Source organism: Pseudorasbora parva, chromosome 9 (genome assembly GCF_024679245.1).
Source record: "Pseudorasbora parva isolate DD20220531a chromosome 9, ASM2467924v1, whole genome shotgun sequence".
In the NCBI taxonomy this organism is placed as follows: domain Eukaryota; kingdom Metazoa; phylum Chordata; class Actinopteri; order Cypriniformes; family Gobionidae; genus Pseudorasbora; species Pseudorasbora parva.
In genome coordinates this window covers 38,203,455-38,225,277 of record NC_090180.1, presented here as the reverse complement: position 1 = coordinate 38,225,277, position 21,823 = coordinate 38,203,455, and the positions used below count along the sequence as shown (strand labels likewise).

General features: G+C 37.4%; 2 protein-coding genes across 5 annotated transcripts in view; one reads left to right on the top strand and one right to left on the bottom strand.

Moving 5' to 3' along the window:
* LOC137089055 (guanylate-binding protein 2-like) overlaps positions 1–21,823 on the top strand; it is an 86,269-nt gene that overhangs the window by 21,487 nt on the left and 42,959 nt on the right. For 2 of the 3 annotated variants that reach the window (XM_067452495.1, XM_067452496.1), the window contains exons 2-9: positions 963–1,180; positions 1,755–1,882; positions 1,963–2,072; positions 2,157–2,356; positions 2,513–2,755; positions 3,665–3,813; positions 4,354–4,485; positions 4,784–4,956. In XM_067452495.1, the coding sequence (XP_067308596.1) occupies positions 991–1,180; positions 1,755–1,882; positions 1,963–2,072; positions 2,157–2,356; positions 2,513–2,755; positions 3,665–3,813; positions 4,354–4,485; positions 4,784–4,956 (1,325 nt within the window). In that variant the 5' untranslated portion in view covers positions 963–990. Of the gene's footprint in view, positions 1–962; positions 1,181–1,754; positions 1,883–1,962; positions 2,073–2,156; positions 2,357–2,512; positions 2,756–3,664; positions 3,814–4,353; positions 4,486–4,783; positions 4,997–5,103; positions 5,207–5,422; positions 5,939–21,823 lie in introns of those variants that run through there. The other variant, XM_067452497.1, reaches the window with a different exon arrangement.
* Positions 8,419–21,116, bottom strand: LOC137089053 (guanylate-binding protein 1-like). 2 transcript variants are annotated; one of them, XM_067452490.1, is made up of 11 exons: positions 20,021–21,116; positions 19,721–19,908; positions 14,369–14,496; positions 14,050–14,159; positions 13,741–13,934; positions 13,263–13,505; positions 12,861–13,138; positions 11,690–11,902; positions 10,677–10,779; positions 10,277–10,470; positions 8,419–9,160 (listed from the first exon to the last, which is right to left on the bottom strand). In XM_067452490.1, exons 2-11 carry the CDS (start codon positions 19,902–19,904, stop codon positions 8,936–8,938), a joined length of 1,872 nt encoding a protein of 623 aa, XP_067308591.1. In that variant the 5' UTR covers positions 19,905–19,908; positions 20,021–21,116; the 3' UTR covers positions 8,419–8,935. The 2 variants fall into 2 exon arrangements, with proteins under 2 accessions (XP_067308591.1, XP_067308590.1); XM_067452489.1 differs by lacking the exon at positions 20,021–21,116 and having other exon boundaries at positions 19,721–19,984.

The window sequence follows — 21,823 nt, the reverse complement described above, 5'->3', positions numbered from 1 at the left end:
TTTATACATTGCCTATACTTAATTACGTTATTATAAAATAATTTAATAAACCATAGAAGGTTGCAACTGCATTTACCGGTATTTAATATGTATTTAATCAGCAAATGTTTGTTATGTGATTTAATAAGACCTATATGGTGGTATTATCATCCATATTATGCATTAATCTTTCTCCACCTTAAAGGAACTGTATGTAAGAAATGTATTTCAATTAATCATAAAATGGCCCTGATATGTGTTACGGGCTGTTGTCCCAAGGAAGGAGATACCAAGACTTCCAAACTCAAAGACTCTTTATTAACCATATACTTGACTTCACCAGGAAAGTAGAACACTCAAGAAACATGAACAACAACACATATGTATAACTGAGACCAGACAAGGAAGGAATGAACATGAGGGAACTAAATAGACAGGGCTAACGAGGGGGACAGGTGGAACAGATGATGAAACACAGCTGACATTACTTAACAGACCCGGGAACTGAACTGAGGCGGGAAACTGAGAACAAAGGAACATGTGACAAAACAGAAAACCAGAAAGCACAGGGGAAAACTGAGGAGACGATGACATAACATGTTACAATATGTCATTAGACATTAAGAAATCATTTTAATTTCAAATACTTCTATCACTGACAGCAGTAGTCCGGCCTAGGATATTGTCATTTTAAAGTTGTTGTTGCAGCCCTCAACTGATGTTGACATGTTGTGTTGATTTAACCTTTACTTAACCAGGCAAGTTACTTAAGAACAAGTTCTTATTTTCAACAACAGCCTAAATATAATTTAAAATAATGGACCATAATGACAATAACATACCAGTGATCATTTCATACTATTATTAAAGAGATACATTTTCATGAAGTATGTTGTGTCTACAGATTTTATATATATATATATATATATATATATTTACAGTATTCTGTTTACAGTAACCAAATAATTATTTTTAACCTTCAGCAAACAGGAAGAGCTAGAGAGAGCCATCATGTCTAATGCCAGATTAATGTCTTCACCCATTTGTTTGGTGGAGAATGTGAAGGGATCTCTCTGCGTCTGTAAGAGTGCCATTGAGCTCCTGAGTAGAATCAAGGAGCCGGTGGTGGTGGTGTCTGTGGTGGGACTCTACCGTACGGGGAAGTCCTACCTTATGAACCGCCTGGCAGGACAACAGTCAGGTGAAAGAATTGTGTAGACATGCCAAATTAATGTATGAATATTTGCTACATCATGCTAATAATTATAATTACTTCTTCTTTCTTTTCGGCTGTTCCCTTCAGGGGTCGCCACAGCAAATCATCTTCCTCCATCTAGTTCTATCCTCTGCATCCTCTTCTCTCAGACCGACTACCTTCACGTCCTCCTTCACTGCATCCATAAACCTCTTCTTTGGTCTTCCTCTTGACCTCCTGCCTGGCAGCTCTAACCTCAGCATCCTTTTACCAATATATTTACTCTCCCCCCTCTGAACATGTCCAAACCATCTCAACCTGGCCTCTCTAACTTTGTCTCCAAAACATCTCAAATGTGCTGTCCCTCTAATGTATTCATTCCTGATCCTATCAATCCTCGTCACTCCCAAAGAGAACCTCAACATCTTCAGCTCTGCTACCTCTAGCTCTTCCTCCTGTCTTTTCCTTAGTGAAACTGTCTCCAGTTATATAATTATAATAATAATATAATTATATTAAAAATAATGTATAGTAATAATTATAATAATTATAATTATAATAAAAACTGTAATTGTCTCAGGATTTGCTCTCGGCAACACCATTGAGTCGAAAACCAAAGGCATCTGGATGTGGTGTGTCCCTCACCCCAAAGAAGAAGGACACACTCTGGTGCTGCTGGACACAGAGGGACTCGGCGATGTGGACAAGGTGAGGACAGGGATTGAGCTGTAGACTTATTAATATTATTTTATGGTCGATGTTTGGATTTTGAAGATGGTGTGTTTCAGGGAGACTCTAAGAATGACAGCTGGATTTTCTGTCTGGCTGTTCTGCTCAGCAGCACTCTGGTGTACAACAGCCGCGGCACCATCGATAACAATGCCGTGGAAAATCTGCAGTATCCTTTAACCTGCCACATGTAAGACCCCTCTTTCATTTATACAACCTTTGGAAGAAGCTGTTATTTCTCAATGTGCTGCAGCTATGTTAGTGAGCTCGCTGAGCAAATCAAAATCAGATCGGCAGAAGCAGGAGACGAGGAGGAAGAGGAGGATTCCAAATTTGTGCAGTTTTTCCCATCATTCATCTGGGTGGTTAGAGATTTCACCTTGGAACTGGAAATTGAGGGAAAGAAAGTGAATGGGGACGGGTACCTTGAGTTTGCTCTCCAGCTGAAAAAAGGTATTTTAGATATACTGATATACATACTGTAAACATCAAACACCAGTATATGCATTTAAATGAATAATGACTAAATATTAAGAACACAAAATGTTGACAGTATCTTCCTTAGTGCAATTTTTTACAATTTTATTTTATCCTAAAAAACTTATTTAGGTGCAAGTAAGAAAACCAGCGACTACAACCTGCCCCGTCAATGCATTCGAACCTATTTCCCATCCCGGAACTGTTTCGTGTTCCCATCTCCAGCCTCGCCTGAAAACATGAAGCGCTTAGAAAGCTTGGAAGAACAGGATCTTGTACCAGATTTTCTTAAGGTCACGGATCGTTTTTGTGAACACATCTTTCACAAGAGTTCTGTGAAAACACTTAAAGGAGGACACAGGGTTACTGGCAAATGTGAGTGTTCACCAATGTAACAGTTATTGGAATATTTCAGTGTTCAGAGTGTGAACTTCAGACACATAAGCCTTTGGGCCCAATCTTGCACCCAGCGCAATTGACTTTATACACCGACGCATGTGTCATTCCTATTTTGCACCTGCGCAAAGCGCGCTTTTCCCTCCACAGAAGCACGTCGCTAAACTAGTGAATGAACTTGCGCTCCCTGGGCGGTTCAGCGCAAAAAAGGAGGCGTGTTCCGGCGCAAACAATCCCTGGTGCTATTTTGCTGTTCCATTAAACAATTGCACCACTGACCAGAAAAAACCTAGTCTAAAGTCAGTGGCGCGTTGCACGTTGTTCATTATGCTATTTTAAGGGCGCATGCTTGACCAAAATGTATAGCGTGTACAACGCGCATACACTTTGCTCATGTAATCTACACAGATGCAACAGTTATTTTTGCAAATCATAAATTGTTACACTAAAAAAAATATTAACACATGAGATGACGGAAATCATTGTGGTGTGCCACAAAAATGTGAAAAAATAGGCATAAATCTAGCTTACAAATTATTCAGGCTGTGAACCGCTCCTGGCGTGCGCCTGGTAAATACGCCATAATAATAGCAATCCCATAATGGAACTTGCGCACCTGCTTTTAAAGGGAATGTGGGATGACGCTCTGATTGGTTTATTCACGTTACGCCCAAACCACACCTATGAATAATGAAGCTACTTCAGACCAACCCTTTTTAGATTTGCGCCGGGCACAAGAGCCATTTATCCCGCCGGGAAAATAGCAACAGCGCCGAGACCCGCCCACAATGTTACTTGTGCTTCGCACTTTGACACTTGCGTTTCAGATTGTTAAAATAGGGCCCTTTATATTTAAAAAGGTACAACTATGTTAATGTGTGTTGTCAGTGCTTGGGCATCTGGTGCAGATTTATGTGGATACAATCAGCAGTGGGAAAGTGCCCTGTCTGGAGAATGCAGTGGTCGCTCTCGCAAATCTAGAGAACCAGGCAGCTGTTGAAGAAGCTTTGAAAGTGTATCAGAGTGGAATGGAAGAGGTAAGACACACACAATCTTAATTTATATTTGTGGCAAGCAGGGTGGGCAGAGAGCTCTGGGAATGGAGCGATTCTACCAGAGAAGCTCTGGGAGTATAAAAGAAGGAGTGATGACAGTGCAAGACGAGAGAGGACAAGGCCTGGACTTTATGTTGTGTTTAGTTAATGTTTGTGTCGTCCGTGAGGAGCTGCTGCTTTACTTACATTTTGCTGTTTGTTTATTTTTGGATTAAAGTTTTATGCTAAACGTTCGCAGGTTCCCTCCTCCTTCCTTCCATATTAATACACGTTGTTACAATATTCATTCAGTGCTGTCATTCAGCACACTGTACTTTACTTAGAGTATTTAAAGCTGCCTGTCCTGGGTGTTTTTTTTTTCTTGAGAGATCATTTGATTAATATAATGTTATGAGTAATTATACATAAATACACATATAGGTTATTTGCAGCAGGCAATAGTTTAAAGCATCATATGTTATGCATTTATGATCATATTCAGTAAATAAAGGCAAACAATGACAAAGCATGCTTTTCTTGCAGGTGAAGAAAAAGTTCCCGGTAAATGTGGATGTTATTTCCTCGCAGCACCAGAAGTTCAACAGTCTGGCCACCACTGAGTTCATGAAGCGCTCATTTAAAAACAAAAAAGGAGAATACATAATAAAACTAATGGTAAATTTCAAATCCACAATTATGTGCACACTCATAATAATGCAGCTATATTCTTAAATATGCAAAGGTTTGTTAATTTAATCATGCATTATTTTAAATGATATTTAGCTAAAGTATTTAAATATTGTCCTTGTCTGTCCAGGAAAAAAAAGAGATTTTTATTTTAGGGAAGTTGGAGGGGTTATTTATGGTTATTTATGGTACAAATGGTTATTTATTCCTTAACCAGTAACTCGGCTAATATAACATTATTTTTTCCTGTGTGTATGTATGACGCATGTACTGTATGTGTGTTTAGGAAAAGATAGATGTATACTATATAGGCCTGCTGGAAGAGAATGTGAATGCGTCAGAGAGAACGTGCAGAGATCTGCTGAAGAATCTGTTCTCTGACATGAATAAACGACTGCAGAATGGAGAGTACAGTACGTCTGGAGGATATGAACTCTACTGCAGAGACAGAGACGCCATCGTTGAGCAGTACCGCAGAGAACCCAACAAAGGTCTATCGGTGAGGACACGTTCTGTGTTTTTATGAAATGCTTCTTTGAGTACACATAGGGTTATTATGAGTGTCTATAAATGTGCTCTAATACTAATAGATATGTTTATGTTCAGGCTGAGGCCATGCTGAATGAGTTTCTGAATGATCGAGGAGCTGAAGCAAACAGCATCCTCTACACAGACAAAAAACTCACTGAAAACGACAGAAAGATTCAAGGTAAATATTTACCCACCTTATGAATATTTGTAATTCATTAGGCTGTATCATCCTGGAGCATTTGTAATTGAAAAAAATCATATGCAATAGAAACCAAACCCAAATTCTTACTCAAGAGCATCCTCTTTGAGTTCAGGTTCTGGAGGTTTAGCATAATTTTGCACATCATTTCTCTCTTTTTCATATAATTTCTCTTTTTTTCATCTTGACTAACAGAGGAAAAGGAGAAGAATGCTCTGCTGGAACAGAAGTGTAGAGAGGAACAGGAGAAACGCACTGAGAGTGAACGAATGATGGCGGCAGAAAAAGAGCGTCAGGAGGACCGAATGAGGCAGCTAGAGGAGAAGTTCAACAAAGAGCTGGAGCAGCAGCAGCAGGAGATGGACATAGCCATTGAGAGCAAAACGAAGGAACAAGAAGAGATGCTAAACAAAGGCTTTGTGGAGAAAGCTGATCTTCTGGGTGAAGAGATAAAGAATCTTAAAAAAGAAAAGGAAGAGAAAAGTTCTGGGGGTTTTATTAAGGAATTTGGAATGCCTCTTATCAGCGCTGTATCACACGCCCTTCCTTACATCCTCGAATACATGCGCTATATGAAAAGACCATAAATAGCCATTAATTGCTAATCACTATTAAATTACAAATTGATTGATTATAATTTAGGCTATAGCTTATAAAACAATCAATCATCAGTAGGTTTTCATTTAAGATTATATTTAGTTTGTTATTTAGTGGTTTCCTAATTCACATGCTTATACTGAGTACACAAACATGTACTGAGTTGCTGGTGATGGAAAAATCCACTCTTTTATACATGTAGTAAGTCATGCAAGTTTGCCTGTGTTATGAACTTTTAAAGGTCTAGGGCAGCCACTGTCCTGCAGAGTTTAGCTCCAACCATAATCAAATATATCTTTCTATGATTTTCTAGTGATCGTGAATACCTTGATTAGCTTGCTCAGGTGTGTTTGATCAGGGTTGGACCTAAACTCTGCAGGACAGTAGCTCTCCAGGACCGAGTTTGAGGAACCCTGGCCAATTGATTTAGTAGTACATAAAGCCAAAGCCACTATTCAGTATGTGTGCACTATATTACAATGCGTTTTGAAGGAAATATATATATATATATATATATATATATATATATATATATATATATATATATATATATATATATATATATATATATATATATATATATATAAAAGAAATAAAATAAACTAATGGGGAGAAAAGAACAAGGGTGGTGCCAAATTAAAGAAAAGAATAAAACCAAAATAGCTCTAAACTATAGTTCCCCAAAACCCTCTAAACCTGCTAACCAAAGAAAAGTGTGAAAAGCTAAACCGAGAACTGAGAAAAATACAAACCTCTTACCTGGGGCCCGTTCTTTATACTTCACTTAATACATCTGAGATGATTTCACTGATCCCAGATCTTCTAATCATGATAAGTGATCTCTGGCTAATTTGGTTCTTCAAACCAATTTGCGGATTGGATTAAAATATCTGGATTAAGTTTTCTAAGATTACTGCACATTCTTGTGTTCCCTTGAAGAGGGCAGATGCATTGATACTCAGGGCCCGCGCTAGCCATTTGGGTGCCCTAAGCACAAATGCTTGGTGCTCATATAACTGTTTCTGAGCCACGTCCCCATTGATAACCACAAGACAAAATATTCAGGGATTCTACTGAAAACCAGAGGGAGACTGGCACAGAGATTCACCTTTTTCTTGACTAATTTGGTCTAGGCCTATGTTTTGAAGTACTTAAATTGTCTGGTTGTAATTAGTTGCAATCACTATGGCACATCCAGTTAGAATGCAATAAGGACTCTGATGTTTCTTCTGTAACATTTATTCTCCACCATAAATCTGGGCAAGGTTGTGGTTCTGAAAATATACATACAAATTGGTAAATAACAATAGGCCTATACAAAAGGATACCAATAGCAGTACACATAAATGTGTAATTATGATAACAATGGACAAATAACAGTACAAAGTACTAAACTGTTACACATGCAATGAAATCCGAATTTACTAGCCTATTTATTGTCATGTAGGCTAGGCTTATTTATCATCATGTAAGAATCCTGTTCTGTGCGGGGCTCGAACTCGCAGCCGTAACGTCATTAGCCCCCCCCCCCCCCGATCCTATATTTCTTAAAAATAACTTTCAACAAAGCAGTTTCCATATTGTGCATTGATTTAAAACTGGACTGAAAAGTATCAGAAATATTGGATGTACTTATGTAGGTATTCAAATGACAATGCACAACTCCCAACTCAAGCAGGGACAATTCCATTCGATAGAGAACTGTTAATAATAGCTGTTACAGCTGGGATCAGTTTCAAACACTTCCTTAAAAAGATGATTTGGGATGACATCCGACTTACAGCTGGAACGTTTAGCCTTAGAAACAGTATCAACTATCTGAGCAGAGGTAACTGGATGAAAACAAGTTAGTGAATCGGTTGGTGCACAGATCAAGGGGGGATGATGTATTGCTGGCTTAATGCCTAGATTGCCAACACTTTAGCATTGAATAAATAAAAAAGTTCTCACAGGTTTCCCAAGATGGAACAAGAGATGTAAGAACTTTAATGGTTGTCTAATTCGTCAAGTGCATGTTTATTGTAGATGTTGTCCTTATATTGTTGGCACCATTGGATGCTTTGTATTCAAATGCTTCATGGATGTGAAAATGAGGCCTCTCTCTATTGTGGTTGTATTTTAGCATTTTATTTTTATTTTTTATTCAAATATACAGATTATTTTAAACCTTTATAAAATATATTTTTTTCTTTAAATAAAATACTCTACATAAATTGTAGTTTAATCTGTTTTGTTTTTAGTAGTTAAAGAATTTTGAGGCCACCTACAAATAACAAGTAGGCACTATTTTTACATAATTTCTAATATATTTTAATTGCATTTAAATTGTGATTGTAAATTCTTACACTGAACCTAACTGCGACCAAAAGTCATCCTTTAAAAGTGTTTGGACTTCAGTTAGAGAAGTTTTCTCTTACAGTTACACTGGAATCTCCTCTAGTAGCTCTTGCTGACTTCTAAGTTATGTTGTCTGGAATACAGTTATGTGCTCATATATAAATGACTCAACTAACCTGTTATAATAAAGATGTTTTGTGCAAGACACAATCAGTCTGAATCAAATTAAATATTTTATTATATTTCACAGACCACTTTCAGCCAATGGGGGTGGAAAAAATCTGATTACAAGCAAACAAAACAATAAAAAAGTGAATACCCAACAAGTCAGGTTAAGATAATTTGGCATGTAAACTTAAAACTTTTAACACAAAAGGTACAATTCTGTTTTCCACTGTCAAGGCTTTTGTTAATCTGCCAGCTGGACACAGATATTTGCCAATGTCAATCTCAATAGCCAAATATCGTTGTCCTATACTTTTAAAGGTTCCCAGTCAGGATTTACAGATTTAAAAGTTACATGTAAATGTAAAAGTTACATGAAAGAGCTCCCATCGCTCTGATAGCACAGCTTGTTTATAGATCATAACAAATCTTGCTGCAAGCTTGCCAGTTAATAATAAGCTTGGCTTTAAACGTGGATGGCATCTGTAAGAACAGCAACTCAATTTCACAAGCAATGACAAGTAGCTTCTGGACAATTTAAACTGTGTTAGAGAAAAATATTTATAGCCTGTTTTAAGATGAGTGTGTGTGAATGATGTATATACATTTTCATCTCAACAGTTTTGAGAGCATGGACAGACCATAACCAGCTACTTTAGGTAAGAAGCCTGGCAAGACCAAAGTCGCAGCAGTTCCGATACCATCCAAAACCTTACTTATCGTGGAGGGTTGGGACTCCTCTTGTTTATTCATGTCTGTTTTCAGGCTGTCGATCTCGCTCTGCATTCGGGCAGCCTCCTTCTGGAAGCCCTGCTGTAGAAGAGTCTCCTTCTCCTGCAACACAAACAGCACCTGAATAAAGAATGTCTAATCCTAATCTACCATAAACACTTTCAGTAAACCTCCACACAAAAAACAGTGTGTAGAGTGATTTGTAAACTCTGATTTGTAAATACTTCTGATTGAGCTCGCCAAAAACATTTCCAAGTCAAACTGCTACAGAGAACCACCCATATTCAATAGACTTAGCATTTAAACATTTTATGCGCACTACATTACTTCTTACATTTGTTCATTCTGTATATATGCATTTAAAGATAGTGGACCCGATTTACTAACAGTTTGCGCCAGTGCAAACCCTCTTTTGATGTTAAACTACTGTCAGGAGGATTTACTAAAGACATGCAGTGAAAAATTAGCGCTGAAATGGTGTGGGCACAGTTATTTTTGCAGGTGACCTTATTGCATATGCTTTAATATGAGTTTCCCTTTCAGACGCAAAATTTATGGGAGAAGGCTATTTAAATGAATCATGCAAGGCAATTTACAAAGGTTTGCGCTCCTCAATTTGCTGATATTTGCACCATTATTTACCACCCAAAAAAAACATGTCTTAAAGAAGACGCTAACTGGCTGTTCATTAATTTCCGCATTGTCAGTGGATCACGCACATAACTTTCCACTCCCATATGTGTTTTTTTTTTTTTTGGATTTGCGCTTTCATGCTAATTTGCCCTGTTTAGTAAATCTGGAACAATATTTGCTGAAAATCTGCTAAATTCAATTCGTTCTTCACCCTTACTCATTACAGTGCTTGCAAGCAGCAATATATTGGCGTTCCTTAAATATTACTTTGAATATTCCTCTATAACATTGAGCATTACACCTTTGCAATCAATTCAAATCAAATAACTCAATGTACCAACTCTTTTCAAACCTTTAGTTACTTCTTAGAAATCTCCCACATTCCATTGAAAGAATGTTCACCTATTAAAAAATAGGCCACCAAGAGCGATTACTTCAACTCACTGAGTTTCATCTGATTTTGTGAAGAAATGTGTGCATTCCCTGAATTGTGATTAGTCTTTTCTTCAATTCTACTTACAAAATATTCTTCTTTAAGCACAAAACAGAATATGAGAGTTTTTAGAGTGAGTGTCCTGTTTTTACCCTCAGTTTGGCTTCCAGGACTCGTTCATTATCTTTCCTTATTCTCTCTTGCTCTCTCTCCATCTGACAAACGATCTGATTGACATGTTCATCATGGGTTCTCTGCATGTCCCTAAATGCCTGCTCTTGTAACCGGTTCTGTTCCTCTAGGCCTCTTTGCCGCTGCTCCAAGATCTCATTCTTCAATCTCTGCACTGTATAGAGAAAGAGAAAGTTTACAACTACAATACACATACACAAGAGAAGTACATATAATGGCAGTGTGAGCTACTGCAGCTAAAAGTGAATCACAAAATCAGTTTTTTTCTGTTCTCAGATTGAAGTCAATGTACAGTCTTGTGTATCATGATTAATGAGAGCCTTGATTGACCGAAAAGTGTGCAAATGATTTGAGTTGTACCCTCTTTTTCCTGTTCCGCTGCACAGAGAGATTGGTCGGTTTGTAGAATCATATTTCCAACCTCTTCCTTTGCTTTAAAATATGTACTCAACACTTCCTCACACTGTGGAAAAAGAAAACCCCAAATTTCTAATCATCCAAAATATGTTTCATAAAAATAGGAGTGTTGTTGGGATAGCAATAAATCATACTTAAAGGAATAGTTCAACCAATTATATTAAAATTTGTAAAATGTACTAACCCTCATTTTTCACCAAAGAGGAATGTTGATGCTGTTATTTTATTCAAAGTTCTTAGTTATTTAGTCATTAAAGTACCATAAAAATTGCCCAGATTACCTTTGTACCATTATCTATATCTTGTGCAGCCATATCATATCAACTTGAAATATAGTACACGTCATGTTTTTTGTTTTGTTGTTGCCCTATTTCAAGTTCGACAGCCCTGATCATTACATAAAGTTTAAATAAAAATGTAAGTACATTCCTCAAAGACCAAAGTTTCTCATTTTAAGCTTCAAGGTCACTAACTAAAGCAAACATATTTAGAACAACACGAAAGTGGGTAAATTATGGAGTTTTTTATGTTTCAGTTTCATGACTGTTAGCTGTTGTCATGTTATCTTTAATCTTTATCAGCATTTCACAAGTTCACTCTTACATATAATTATAGAGAGTAAAGGTTTATGCACATTTGACATACTGTCCAGGGGAAGGCTTCGAGCTCGGAATTTGGCCCGAACCCAGAGTAGTCCCCCCATGAATAGAAGTGGTTAGAACTAGAAGTGTGGAGAAGGGATGGTGGAGGGATGCTGATAAACTGTTAACAAACAGAGGTAATATTCGTTGATTGGCTAAACTCTCTCCACTAATGTTAATTATCTGAATGTGCTCCTCCTGAACTTTGTTAATAAATAATCATTAAAGGTGTTTATCAGTGCTGTTACGTGCTACTGTACTAGTGACCATCCAGAACAATAAAACACAAGCAGAGCATGCATGTTTGTCCTGTACCATTATTTGTGACCGTGTTCTTGCTCTGTACTCTTCAGCCAGCTGTGCGAGCATGTCTCTGTACTGTCGGTATCCTCCAGATTTCAGGTATAATCCGTCAGAAATGCCTTTTTCCAGCTTATCAAACACCTCAAGCCGAACCGCTTCACATTGCATGAGAGATGCTTCATGATTCTGCTGGCACAAGTCTTGATATTCATTATGAATCTTCCTCTAAATTGTGAGAAGCAATGAGAGGGGAAGAGAGAGAGAGGGGGGGGGGGTATATAAAATGTTTACAAATGTATAATAAAAAAAAGATTATTGCAAATGGACTGAATTTCCATTATTTGAATCTGTACACATATTGAATATATTAAATAAGTGAACACTGGAAAAAAAATCATGTTTCCAATTGAAAAATTTCTAGTGATCACATCTACATTTTTCAGTTCTAAATTTTATATCTGTGAATTGATGCAATTTAAATCACAGAAAATCGATTTGACCGTTGAAAATTTAGACGTGATCTGTCACTAGAAAATGTTCAATTGGAAACCTTTTTGTTTTGTTTTGTTTTTTTACTATGTAGCACTGTGAATGAAGGTGCTCTATTTCAGGTAGGTCTTTAGAGTAAACAAGATTTAAATGTATGGAATTTGCTCAAATGATGACAGAAAATTTAGTTGCTATACTATTTAATAAAGTAGTTTAAAATACATGCTTACAAAGTTTTAAAGGTTCATACTTTAAATAATTCACCTCAGTTAAACCTCATAATATGTACACCATTTCAATTTGTCAATGTGTTCAAATTGGAATACAAAAAACAGACTGCAGTTTTTTAATAGATGCATTTGTGCATGCATTTTTCAGATAATATTGCAAACTTTGCAAAAGAAAAGGAGTTTGAGATGGTTCTCTTTTGACATGATTTGTTCAAAGCACTCACAGAAGTTTGTAAATAAGTAGTTAAATACTAATGCAAGTCAACCGCATTTAAACATTTTTTTTTTCTTTAAATAACTTATGGTAGGATAACAATTATTTTACATGGTAATCCACACTATGGAGCTTCACTTGTATTAAATATGGAACTTTTCTATAAATGTCTGACATGTTAGCTAAATATAGCTTAATGCTACCGCTAATATGTAAATTAAATTTTCATTAAAATAGAACTCAAATTTACCATGAGCTCTTGTTGGTAGATCTGGTCATTGTCATTGAAGGACATGGTGATGAAACCTTCTATGGCCTTCTTCTCTGCAACTGTGTGAAGGTTGGCCAGATCTGCAGGGTCCATAGGAAGCTGAGCTGTGCAGAGCATATCGGTCATGTAGGACTCCAGGGCCTGATCCACTGCACGGACGTTCTGGATCTTAGCCAGAGACACGACTGCGTTCTCCAGACACGGAACCTTTCCGCTGCGGATCGCCTCTACATAAACCTCAGCAAGATTCCCCAGAGCTGTCAGGAAACAAAACTCGATAGCTCAGTCAGTCATTTTTTTTATACACAGTCCTTTGAACATTGGTTCTCAAAAGAGATTCAAAACTTTTATAAATGAAAAGGTTCCTAAGGCAGAACACACCTGCTCCAGTAATTGTACGACCTCCGCTGACAACTTTTGGCTCTGCATTGTCATAAATGTAACGGCAAAAAGTTTTTGCCTGCTCAAGGAACTCTGACTCCAGTTCTTCCTCTTTCAGCTCCTCCATTTTCCTCATGTCTTTTGTACTAGCCGGCCGAGGGAACACAAAGCACTTTCTCACCGCAAAGAAATGGCGCAGACAGCGGCGGGGAAGGTTATACCGCTCAATCTGAGCTGAGTTACCTAAAGAAAGATAATTATTAATAAAATAATTAGGGTTTGGGTCATTATTTCTGCATTTATGACTAGAGTCACTAGCTGCACACTGCAGCTTTAAGACCATTGTAGAATTTACTGTAATCTAGTTCAAGTTGGTCTAAAATATTTTCAACAGGACAAACATTGTCTGTGATGGCGGTTTTGCCTGTTAGTTAATCAGTATGTACTGTATGTGTTTAATGTTAACTCTTTTTCTGACCTGATTTGAGTTTCAATGCGCTCTCCAGATACTCGTCTGATGTTATCAGTTCATCATCCTTTTTCAGTTCCAGAGTGAAGTCGCGAACAGCCCAGACAAACGATGGGAAAATGTGCATGAAATCTGCAGACTGGTCCTCGTCTTGATTCCCTTCTGCCTTCACACGAATGTTCTCCGTCAGCTCTGTAACGTAGCTACATTCAGCACTGTTCAGGAAGAATTACACTAATGCTCTGAGAGAGTGTTTTTAATCTATTACAGTGGATGTGTATGTTAATTGTTTGTTTAGTGTGCATGAGAAAAGGATACTGCAGCTTTTCCAGTGCCATGTTGTCAATGACCCCTAAGCTGTTGTACACTAGAGTGCTACTGAGAAGAACAGCCAGACAGAAGATCCACGTGTCATGTTTCTCATCCCCCTGAAACACAAACAGTCCTTCAGATACAGAATAAGTGGCCACTTATTAACCTTAACTAGCAAAAGACCATTCAGTTCAAAAATAATGTGTAAAGTCTAAAATAAGTCTGTGCAGTGATTTTTCTCATCTAGTTAATGGAAATTAAAAGCACAAGATGGTACACTATAGAGATAACGTTGCTATGAATGCTGCATGGTCTTCCTCCTCACCTTGTCCACATCTCCCAGTCCCTCTGTGTCCAGCAGCACCAGAGTGTGTCCTTTTTTATTAGGGTGAGGGACACACCACATCCAGATGCCTTTGGTCTTTGATTCAATAGTGCTGCCGAGAGCAAAGCCTGAGAAAAGCACAATGACAATGAATGAAAACAAATCTAGTCGCCAATCCAGAACTAAAGAAATACTATATTTTCAGTTAATGTATATTCACATTGGTTCTGTGTTTCTGAAAAACATACTATTTCAAAGAAAAGCTTTAGATGATATCCTGCTTGCCATTTCCTGTTCTGTGCTTGTCACAAAAACGGTTTCCTGTATTTTGGTAACATAACCCAACAAAAGTTTTTTTGAATATAGGAATAATATTTTCTCTATTTCTTGTCCTTGTTAAGAAATAATAATAAATGATTTAAAAAAAATACTTAAAGTGGTAGGGAAATTTGTTCCAGAAACATTTTTATTATGCTGGTTGAAAGTCTCTTCTCTCTAGGAATCACTAAGTTATGTATGTCAGTGGTGTGTGGTGCTGTTTTAAAATGAGGAGGCAAAGTCAAAAAAATGTTTTATCAAATGTAAATTTATATTCCTGTTACAATTTTCCTGATAAAGATTCAATTTCATAAAGTTAGTAGTGTTTAACACATTTAATTATTACATTTATTTCAAAATGATAACTAAACTCAGTAACAACTTAAACAATATATATTATTTGTGAAGTAATGTTGAGCTTTTCTTTTTAATAGTCAACTTATTTTCATCAGTCATCAAGTTTGTACACACTGGTCACAGACACGGAGATTTAGCTCTTCCCCAAGCTGCTTGCTCACTAAAACCCCCACAGTCATCATGTTTTCAGGCAATTTAAGTTTGATTTTGATATGGCATAAAGCAGTAATATCTAAATGGTTGTTTACCTTCTATTTAATTTGTCTTCCCATCATTGTCTTCATAGCCTAGAAATCGAATCTGCCACGAGTGTCTAGCTACTCTCAATACACTTCTGAGCTGTAAAAAACAAACTCTTATCAGGCCAATCACATCGTGTACAGAGTCGATGGGCGGGGCTTAACATAATGACGGCCGAGTTGCGCTTGTGTGCTACTAATAAACATAGAAGCTGGAGAACGGCGGTCTTTCGAATCAGCTTTGACCATGACTCTGGAAGACTTGGAGTTAAGCTTTTCTCTGAGAAAATAACAAAGAACGGCACTGAAGTCATTCTTAAAAAGGGAAGATGTGTTCGGAGTTTTGCAGACCAGATACGGCGAAAGTTTAATCTATCCACTAGCTCCGCTTCACGTTGCTCTGGTTGGTTGTAGCGCTATCCAATTGCGTGCAGAGGAAGTTTGAAAGACAACCGTTTATCCCGCCCCTCGGATTGAGCCCTGTCAATGGTGAGTTTCCAGACCAAACATCTTGATGTGGGTCTGGCTTGTCAGGCTATTGTCTTCATTCAGGCGATGAGAATGCGCACAAAAACAAGAGGCGGGATTTATCACACAAACCAATCATAACCGATCATAAAAACTCATTGGCACTGCGTGTGTGAGATTCCTCCATTCATTACCTTCACTAAAGCCACACACATCGGGTGTCTGTTTAAAGTTAATGGGATCAGAGGAGGCATGACAGAGGCAAACTCCAGCTGTAACTTGACCTGTGTTGCTGTTGGGCAGTGGTACTATCTCTTGTGACACTTTTGTTTACTCCCTGCTGTACATGATCATGTATTTTGGAGGAACAATAGCTTTGAATACGCACTAAAGGGAGGGTGTCACATGCCTGTCCTGTCACGCGTAGCATGTGTGGTGTTTTATTTTGGCCATGTGCTCATATCAGTCTTGATCCCTCCCTCCTTGTTATCTCGTTATTAGTTTCATTTGCCCCACCTGTTCCCTCTTGATTTCTTCCCTTCTTAAGCTCATTGTGTTTGTTAGTCTTTGTCGGATCGTTGTATTGTCTATGTCGCCCATTTCCCCGTGATCCTATTTTTGTTAAAGTTGTATTGTTCAGTTCTAGTATATGTTGCCCCCTCATGGAATTTTGTTTTATATTTATGTTTTATGTTGTAATAAATTATTATTTATCTGCACTTGAGTCGTCGCACGTGACAGAACGATCTGACCGCTTGAGGACTCTGCAGGAGTTTTTTGTGCTTGTTTCTTTTTTTTCCCTGTTTATATTTTTTCCCAGTCATGGAGTTAAAGGGTTACTTCAGCGATTAGCATATGGCTTTCTATCAGTAAAAACCCTGGAGTATATTCTAATGATCGTGTTTCCCCTCTCATATCGCCCTGAGACGAGAGATTAATGCATTTTATTTCTTGAAAAATTTCTCCCGTGATGCAAATATCGTCAATTTGCGTCATCTTGGAATTTTTGGCCAGAGGCTAAAGACTAAAGCCAGCAGAGGGCTATTTCCGCATGTTTTCAACTCGCACATGGGGGATAGGGTCGCACTCACAGCTCAGCTCAGGCATTCATGGAAACGGCGCGGCCGGCGGAGCAAAGTGAGTATTTTATTTTCTCAAGTTAATTCCTATGAAAGTTAATCTTCCAAAGGCATGAACTGAAAACGCGCCAGACTATACACGTGCTGAGAACTACTGCGGCAAAAGTGGACGCGTTTACCTCAGCTCTCATCACGAGAGCTCATTCAGCTCATCACGATGCGTGTAATCTGACTCCTGCTGCGTTTGTGCTGACACTTCCTCAGCGGCTAAATCACATATTGAACAGACACTTTCTTTAACTTTTTAATTTTAGTGTCTGTTCTCTAACTGAACTGATTTTTTTAGGACGAACGCGGTGGTGGGGAAGTAAAAGTGATTCAGTAGCGGTTGTTTTGGGAATGGCCTCACAGGGCAGCGAAGCATTCTGGGAATTGTAGTCTTTCATCCCCATGAGACAAAAATACATTTTCTGTCTTTTCTCAGTCTAGAAAGCACCAAATTCAAAAGTATTTTCCCTTTACTACACTGTAAACAATTATTTAGAAAAAAAGTTACCTGGTTGCCTTAAAATTTTGAGTTCATTGAAATTAAAATTTAAGTTAATGAACATTTTTTTGAGATTCGACAACCTTTATTAAAATATTATTAAAATATTTTGTAAGCATATTGGATAATTGTGTGTGTTTTATTTCTGATTACGCAGTGAAACATGCCAAACAGTGCTATTTTCATGATTGATCAAATTTTTTATGTGGTTCAGATACAAAAATATTTTGAGTTTCAGTCAGTAAATAAAGTTTTCACTTGCATCTAGTCCTGGTGAAGCCACGTCTAATCGTCCAATCACAACTGACTTCAGGAAAAACGGAATAAGCCAATGACATTTGAGGTTACAATGACATAAGTAAAGTCCCACCCCACGACTGCCAAAAATGGAAGGTCGAGCGCGAGTATGGGGAATGATGCGCGTGCAGCGAGTCGTGTCCGAGCACGCGAGGGCTTGATTTGTGAGCAGAGGAGATGTCATGCGTGTGGGTTCAAAATGAGCTTGTGGGCTCCCGTTTCCTCGCCTGTAGATCTGTTATTCTCTTGCGGAAGTGATTTACTGCGCGCGTGAGCATCAGTTGTGCGCTCGGTTATTAATGGCATTATAATGCCGCCATAATATGCTTTCAATTTTAAATGTCTGTGGAGGAGCTTTGATGTCATATGTGGTACCATTTGAAAGCTTAGAGTCTCTACTTTCTAGAGATATGCATCACTTTGTTTTACACAAAGTAATGTATTTACACTTAATTACTCTGGTGCCATTTTCGCCTGGATTTGGCCTACCCAAATTGAAAAGCCTCCCATACACACATACAGTGGTCTAGGTTCAAAATGTTGGTGTCATTTTACAGGAAACCCTTTAAAGTTACATAAAACACTGCTAAAAGTGATAAACATGTAATTATTGTATAAGCTGTTATAACCCCTCAAAAAAATTAGGCGCTTTTTGATTTTTAAAAAATATAAATTCATTTTTGAAAGTGTGTAACTCAGGAAGGTCATGCTCTAGGACCCTGCAGACAGTTTGGGCTGTTTCCAGCATGTCCAGCAAGCCGTCAGTCTCAGCTGTCAATCATGACGTCACACCCCCTGTTTTTATAGCATCAAATATCTTACTAAAACTAAGCTTAGACAACATATACTTACATGTTTATGACTTTTAGCAGTGTTTTATGTAACTTCAAAAGGTTTCCGGTAAAATGACACCAACATTTTGAACCTAGACCACTGTATGTGTGCAAAACCATGCAGCATCAAAAGTAGCATTAATGGTAAGAAGTGTTAATTGTATTTATATATATTAATACACTGTTTACTATTCGTTATTGAAGTGCCACCAGCACCTACAGCTACAGGCCTATTATGTGAAGTATAGGCTGGTGAAATGGTGACGAGAAAGGACTTTATTATATTATCAGTTTTGATAATTATGCAGCATTATGAAAGTCTATTATGCTCATCAAGCCTGCAAGCCTTAAACTTTACTTTAAAAAATAATTTATTCTTGTGCTCAAAGCTGACTTTATCATCATTACTTTCAGTGTCACATGATCCTTCAGAAATCATTCTAAAATTATGATTTAATGTCAATGTTGGAATCAGTTGTGCTCCTCATTTTTTTAATAACCTGTTGTGATACTCTTTTTAAGATTTGTTGATTAATAAAAAGTTAAAAAGAACATGTAATAATATTTCACAATATTAGGCTATTACTTTTTTCTGTATTTTTGATTAAATAAATGCAGGCTTGATAAGCATAAGAGACTTCTGGCAAAAAAATAAAATAGCATCTAAACTTTACACACACACACACACACACACACACAAATATATATATATATATATATATATATATATATATATATATATATATATATATATAAAATGTATTGTCCCTTTTTTACATTTGAGCCCCTGCCCCTGAGGAACTCTTTGCACGTTCTTGCTTGAAGGTGGGTAAATCATGGGGAAATATATAATTTAAATTTATAAAAATACATTTTCATTTTAAAGAGAACCCTTTAATACCCCTTTTATCACTAAGATCTTAGGATGGCTAGTTCACTTTAAAATTGTTCACTTTATATGTCCCATAATAAATTGTGAGTAAATTAATTTAAGGTGTATGACATGGAATTTTATGAATAAGTTCAGACAGAGCGCAGATATTAGCATTATATTAATTTTTAACTTACCGGTATATTCGTAATTGTTTACAGATAAAATGTTCCCATCTGAATACAGTAACTGTTTTATACATGATTACATAATTTACCGTGTCCTTGTTATATCAGCATGTAGGCTACTGCACATGAAAAAGACTTTCTTCAGTTTTTCTCACCGGACTGTTGTCCTGCCAGGCGGTTCATAAGGTAGGACTTCCCCGTACGATAGAGTCCAACCACAGACACCACCACCACCGGCTCCTTGATCGCATCCAGAATGTCTTTGGCCTGTTTCCCCACACAAAGCTTTCCATTTTCATCATTTTCAATGAGACACACCGGAGCGGACATGCACGCCATGACTCTGAGGAAAACAAACAAAAACAAGAAGAAAACAAAAATAAAAAAATATCGATATTTCTCATGATAATGCATAAAATATAATAAATAAAGATTAATTAAATCTGGATGTTTACCTTATTGAAATTTAGATGGAGCAATGAGGCATGTGCTGTTAGCTGTGTTGTTTAACAGCAGAAAGCGACTGCAGTACACCGTTCTTAATTTCTGAACTGCACAAACCCGCTGCTCCTCCTGTCTTTAAATTAGTTTTTCTTTGCGAGTTATTCCTCCAAGACACGCTCTCTTGGACCAGTATTTCTCAACCGGGGGTACGCGGACACCTAGTGGTCAGTTGAGTAATTGCATTTTCCCCGTTGAAATGATTTTACTTTGGAAACCATTCGAATTTAATTCTCAACCAGAATTTCGACATTTTAAATATGTGCATGGCAGCTGCTCTAGTCTATAAGCAAGAAGTGAAAGAAATGAAGCGAGAATTTCACTAGAACACTAGGCCTACACCGCGTCAGAGCTGTCGCAGAAATTTTGTCACACTTTAGAAATAGATAACATCCATAGAGACAGTTTGTAATTATAGGCCTAGGCCTACCTCGTTCCAGTTTTATATTAATTGGTAGCCTATATTAATGCAATAATGGATGTAGTTTCATGCGTTTCAGACGATCATGTGAATCGTCTCCTCCATTGGCCTATTTGACTGACACTTCTCTTAACCAGGTTTCACATCAGGGTCGTGGCCACTTCGCTTAAACCATGTTTCATATTATAAATAGGCCTGGTGAAAAGTAAAGTAAGAGCTACTTCAACCGTTCAATGTTGATCGCAATGCGTTTTGCCTTTCAAATTGCAAACATCGTGACCTAGCTTCTATTAAAACGTTCTCATGTGGTCGCCCCATTAGGCGTGTTGTCATTGGCGAATCAGTGATGCTGACAGGAAAGTGAAACTAAAAGCGAAACATCACCTGCTCGGTTCAGGTCACTGGATAAGGTTTCCCAGAAATCACGTGTATAATGTCATCTCAGCTAGGCCATAATCCATGACAGGATACTGAAAAACAACACTAACGTTGTTGTATGGATACCCTTACGAAACAAAAATATATTGCAATATATTTGAAAATATCATGCAATATATTCACATATATGGGATTTAATATTGCAATATATTGAAAGCGGCAATCATTTGTATATTTTGCAATATATTGCATGAATATATAATATATTTTATAATACCATCAATATATTATTCCATATATTAAAATATATTTCAAGAAAATATATTGGTAAATATATTTTCCTTTCGTAAGGGCTAGCTGTTTTAACTTGTATTCATTCCCAGAATATGAGTTTTAATTTGAAATGAATCAACAATTACGTTCTCACTAGATAAATATGCTAATTATTGATATTAGGAATTAGATTTCTACTAGGCTAACAACAACAATTGCCATAGTTGTGTGGTGAATAAAACCTGCAATTCTGTTCTGTGCGGAACTTTTCAGCATACTTTTTCACATCATTTCTCTCTTTTTTATCTTGACTGGCAGAGTAAAAGGAGAAGAATGCTCTGCTGGAACAGAAGTGTAAAGAGGAACAGGAGAAACGCACTGAGAGTGAACGAATGATGGCGGCAGAAAAAGAGCGTCAGGAGGACCGAATGAGGCAGATGGAGAAGTTCAGACAGGAGCAGGAGCAGGAGCAGCGGGAGAAAGCTGATCTTCTGGATGAAGAGATAAAGAATTGTAAAAAAGAAAAGGAAGAAAAAAGTTCTGGTGGTTTTATGAAGGAATTTGCAATGCCTATTATCAATGCTGTATCGCATGTCCTTCCTTACATTCTCAATTACAGGGTTCAGAGGAAAAGACTCAAACCATAAATACTCATTCATTGTTAATCACTCTTAAATTACTAATC

What these genes read in the sequence shown, in the direction of transcription:
- LOC137089053 (XM_067452489.1), bottom strand. Translation starts at nt 19,979, where the DNA reads ATGCATTATCATGAGAAATATCGATATTTTTTTATTTTTGTTTTCTTC. An exon ending in CCTGGCAGGACAACAGTCCG is followed by an intron (nt 14,497 to 19,720) that starts GTGAGAAAAACT and finishes TGCTTTTCTCAG; the next exon opens with GCTTTGCTCTCGGCAGCACT. An exon ending in GAACACGGTCACAAATAATG is followed by an intron (nt 10,780 to 11,689) that starts GTACAGGACAAA and finishes CTTTTTCCACAG; the next exon opens with TGTGAGGAAGTGTTGAGTAC.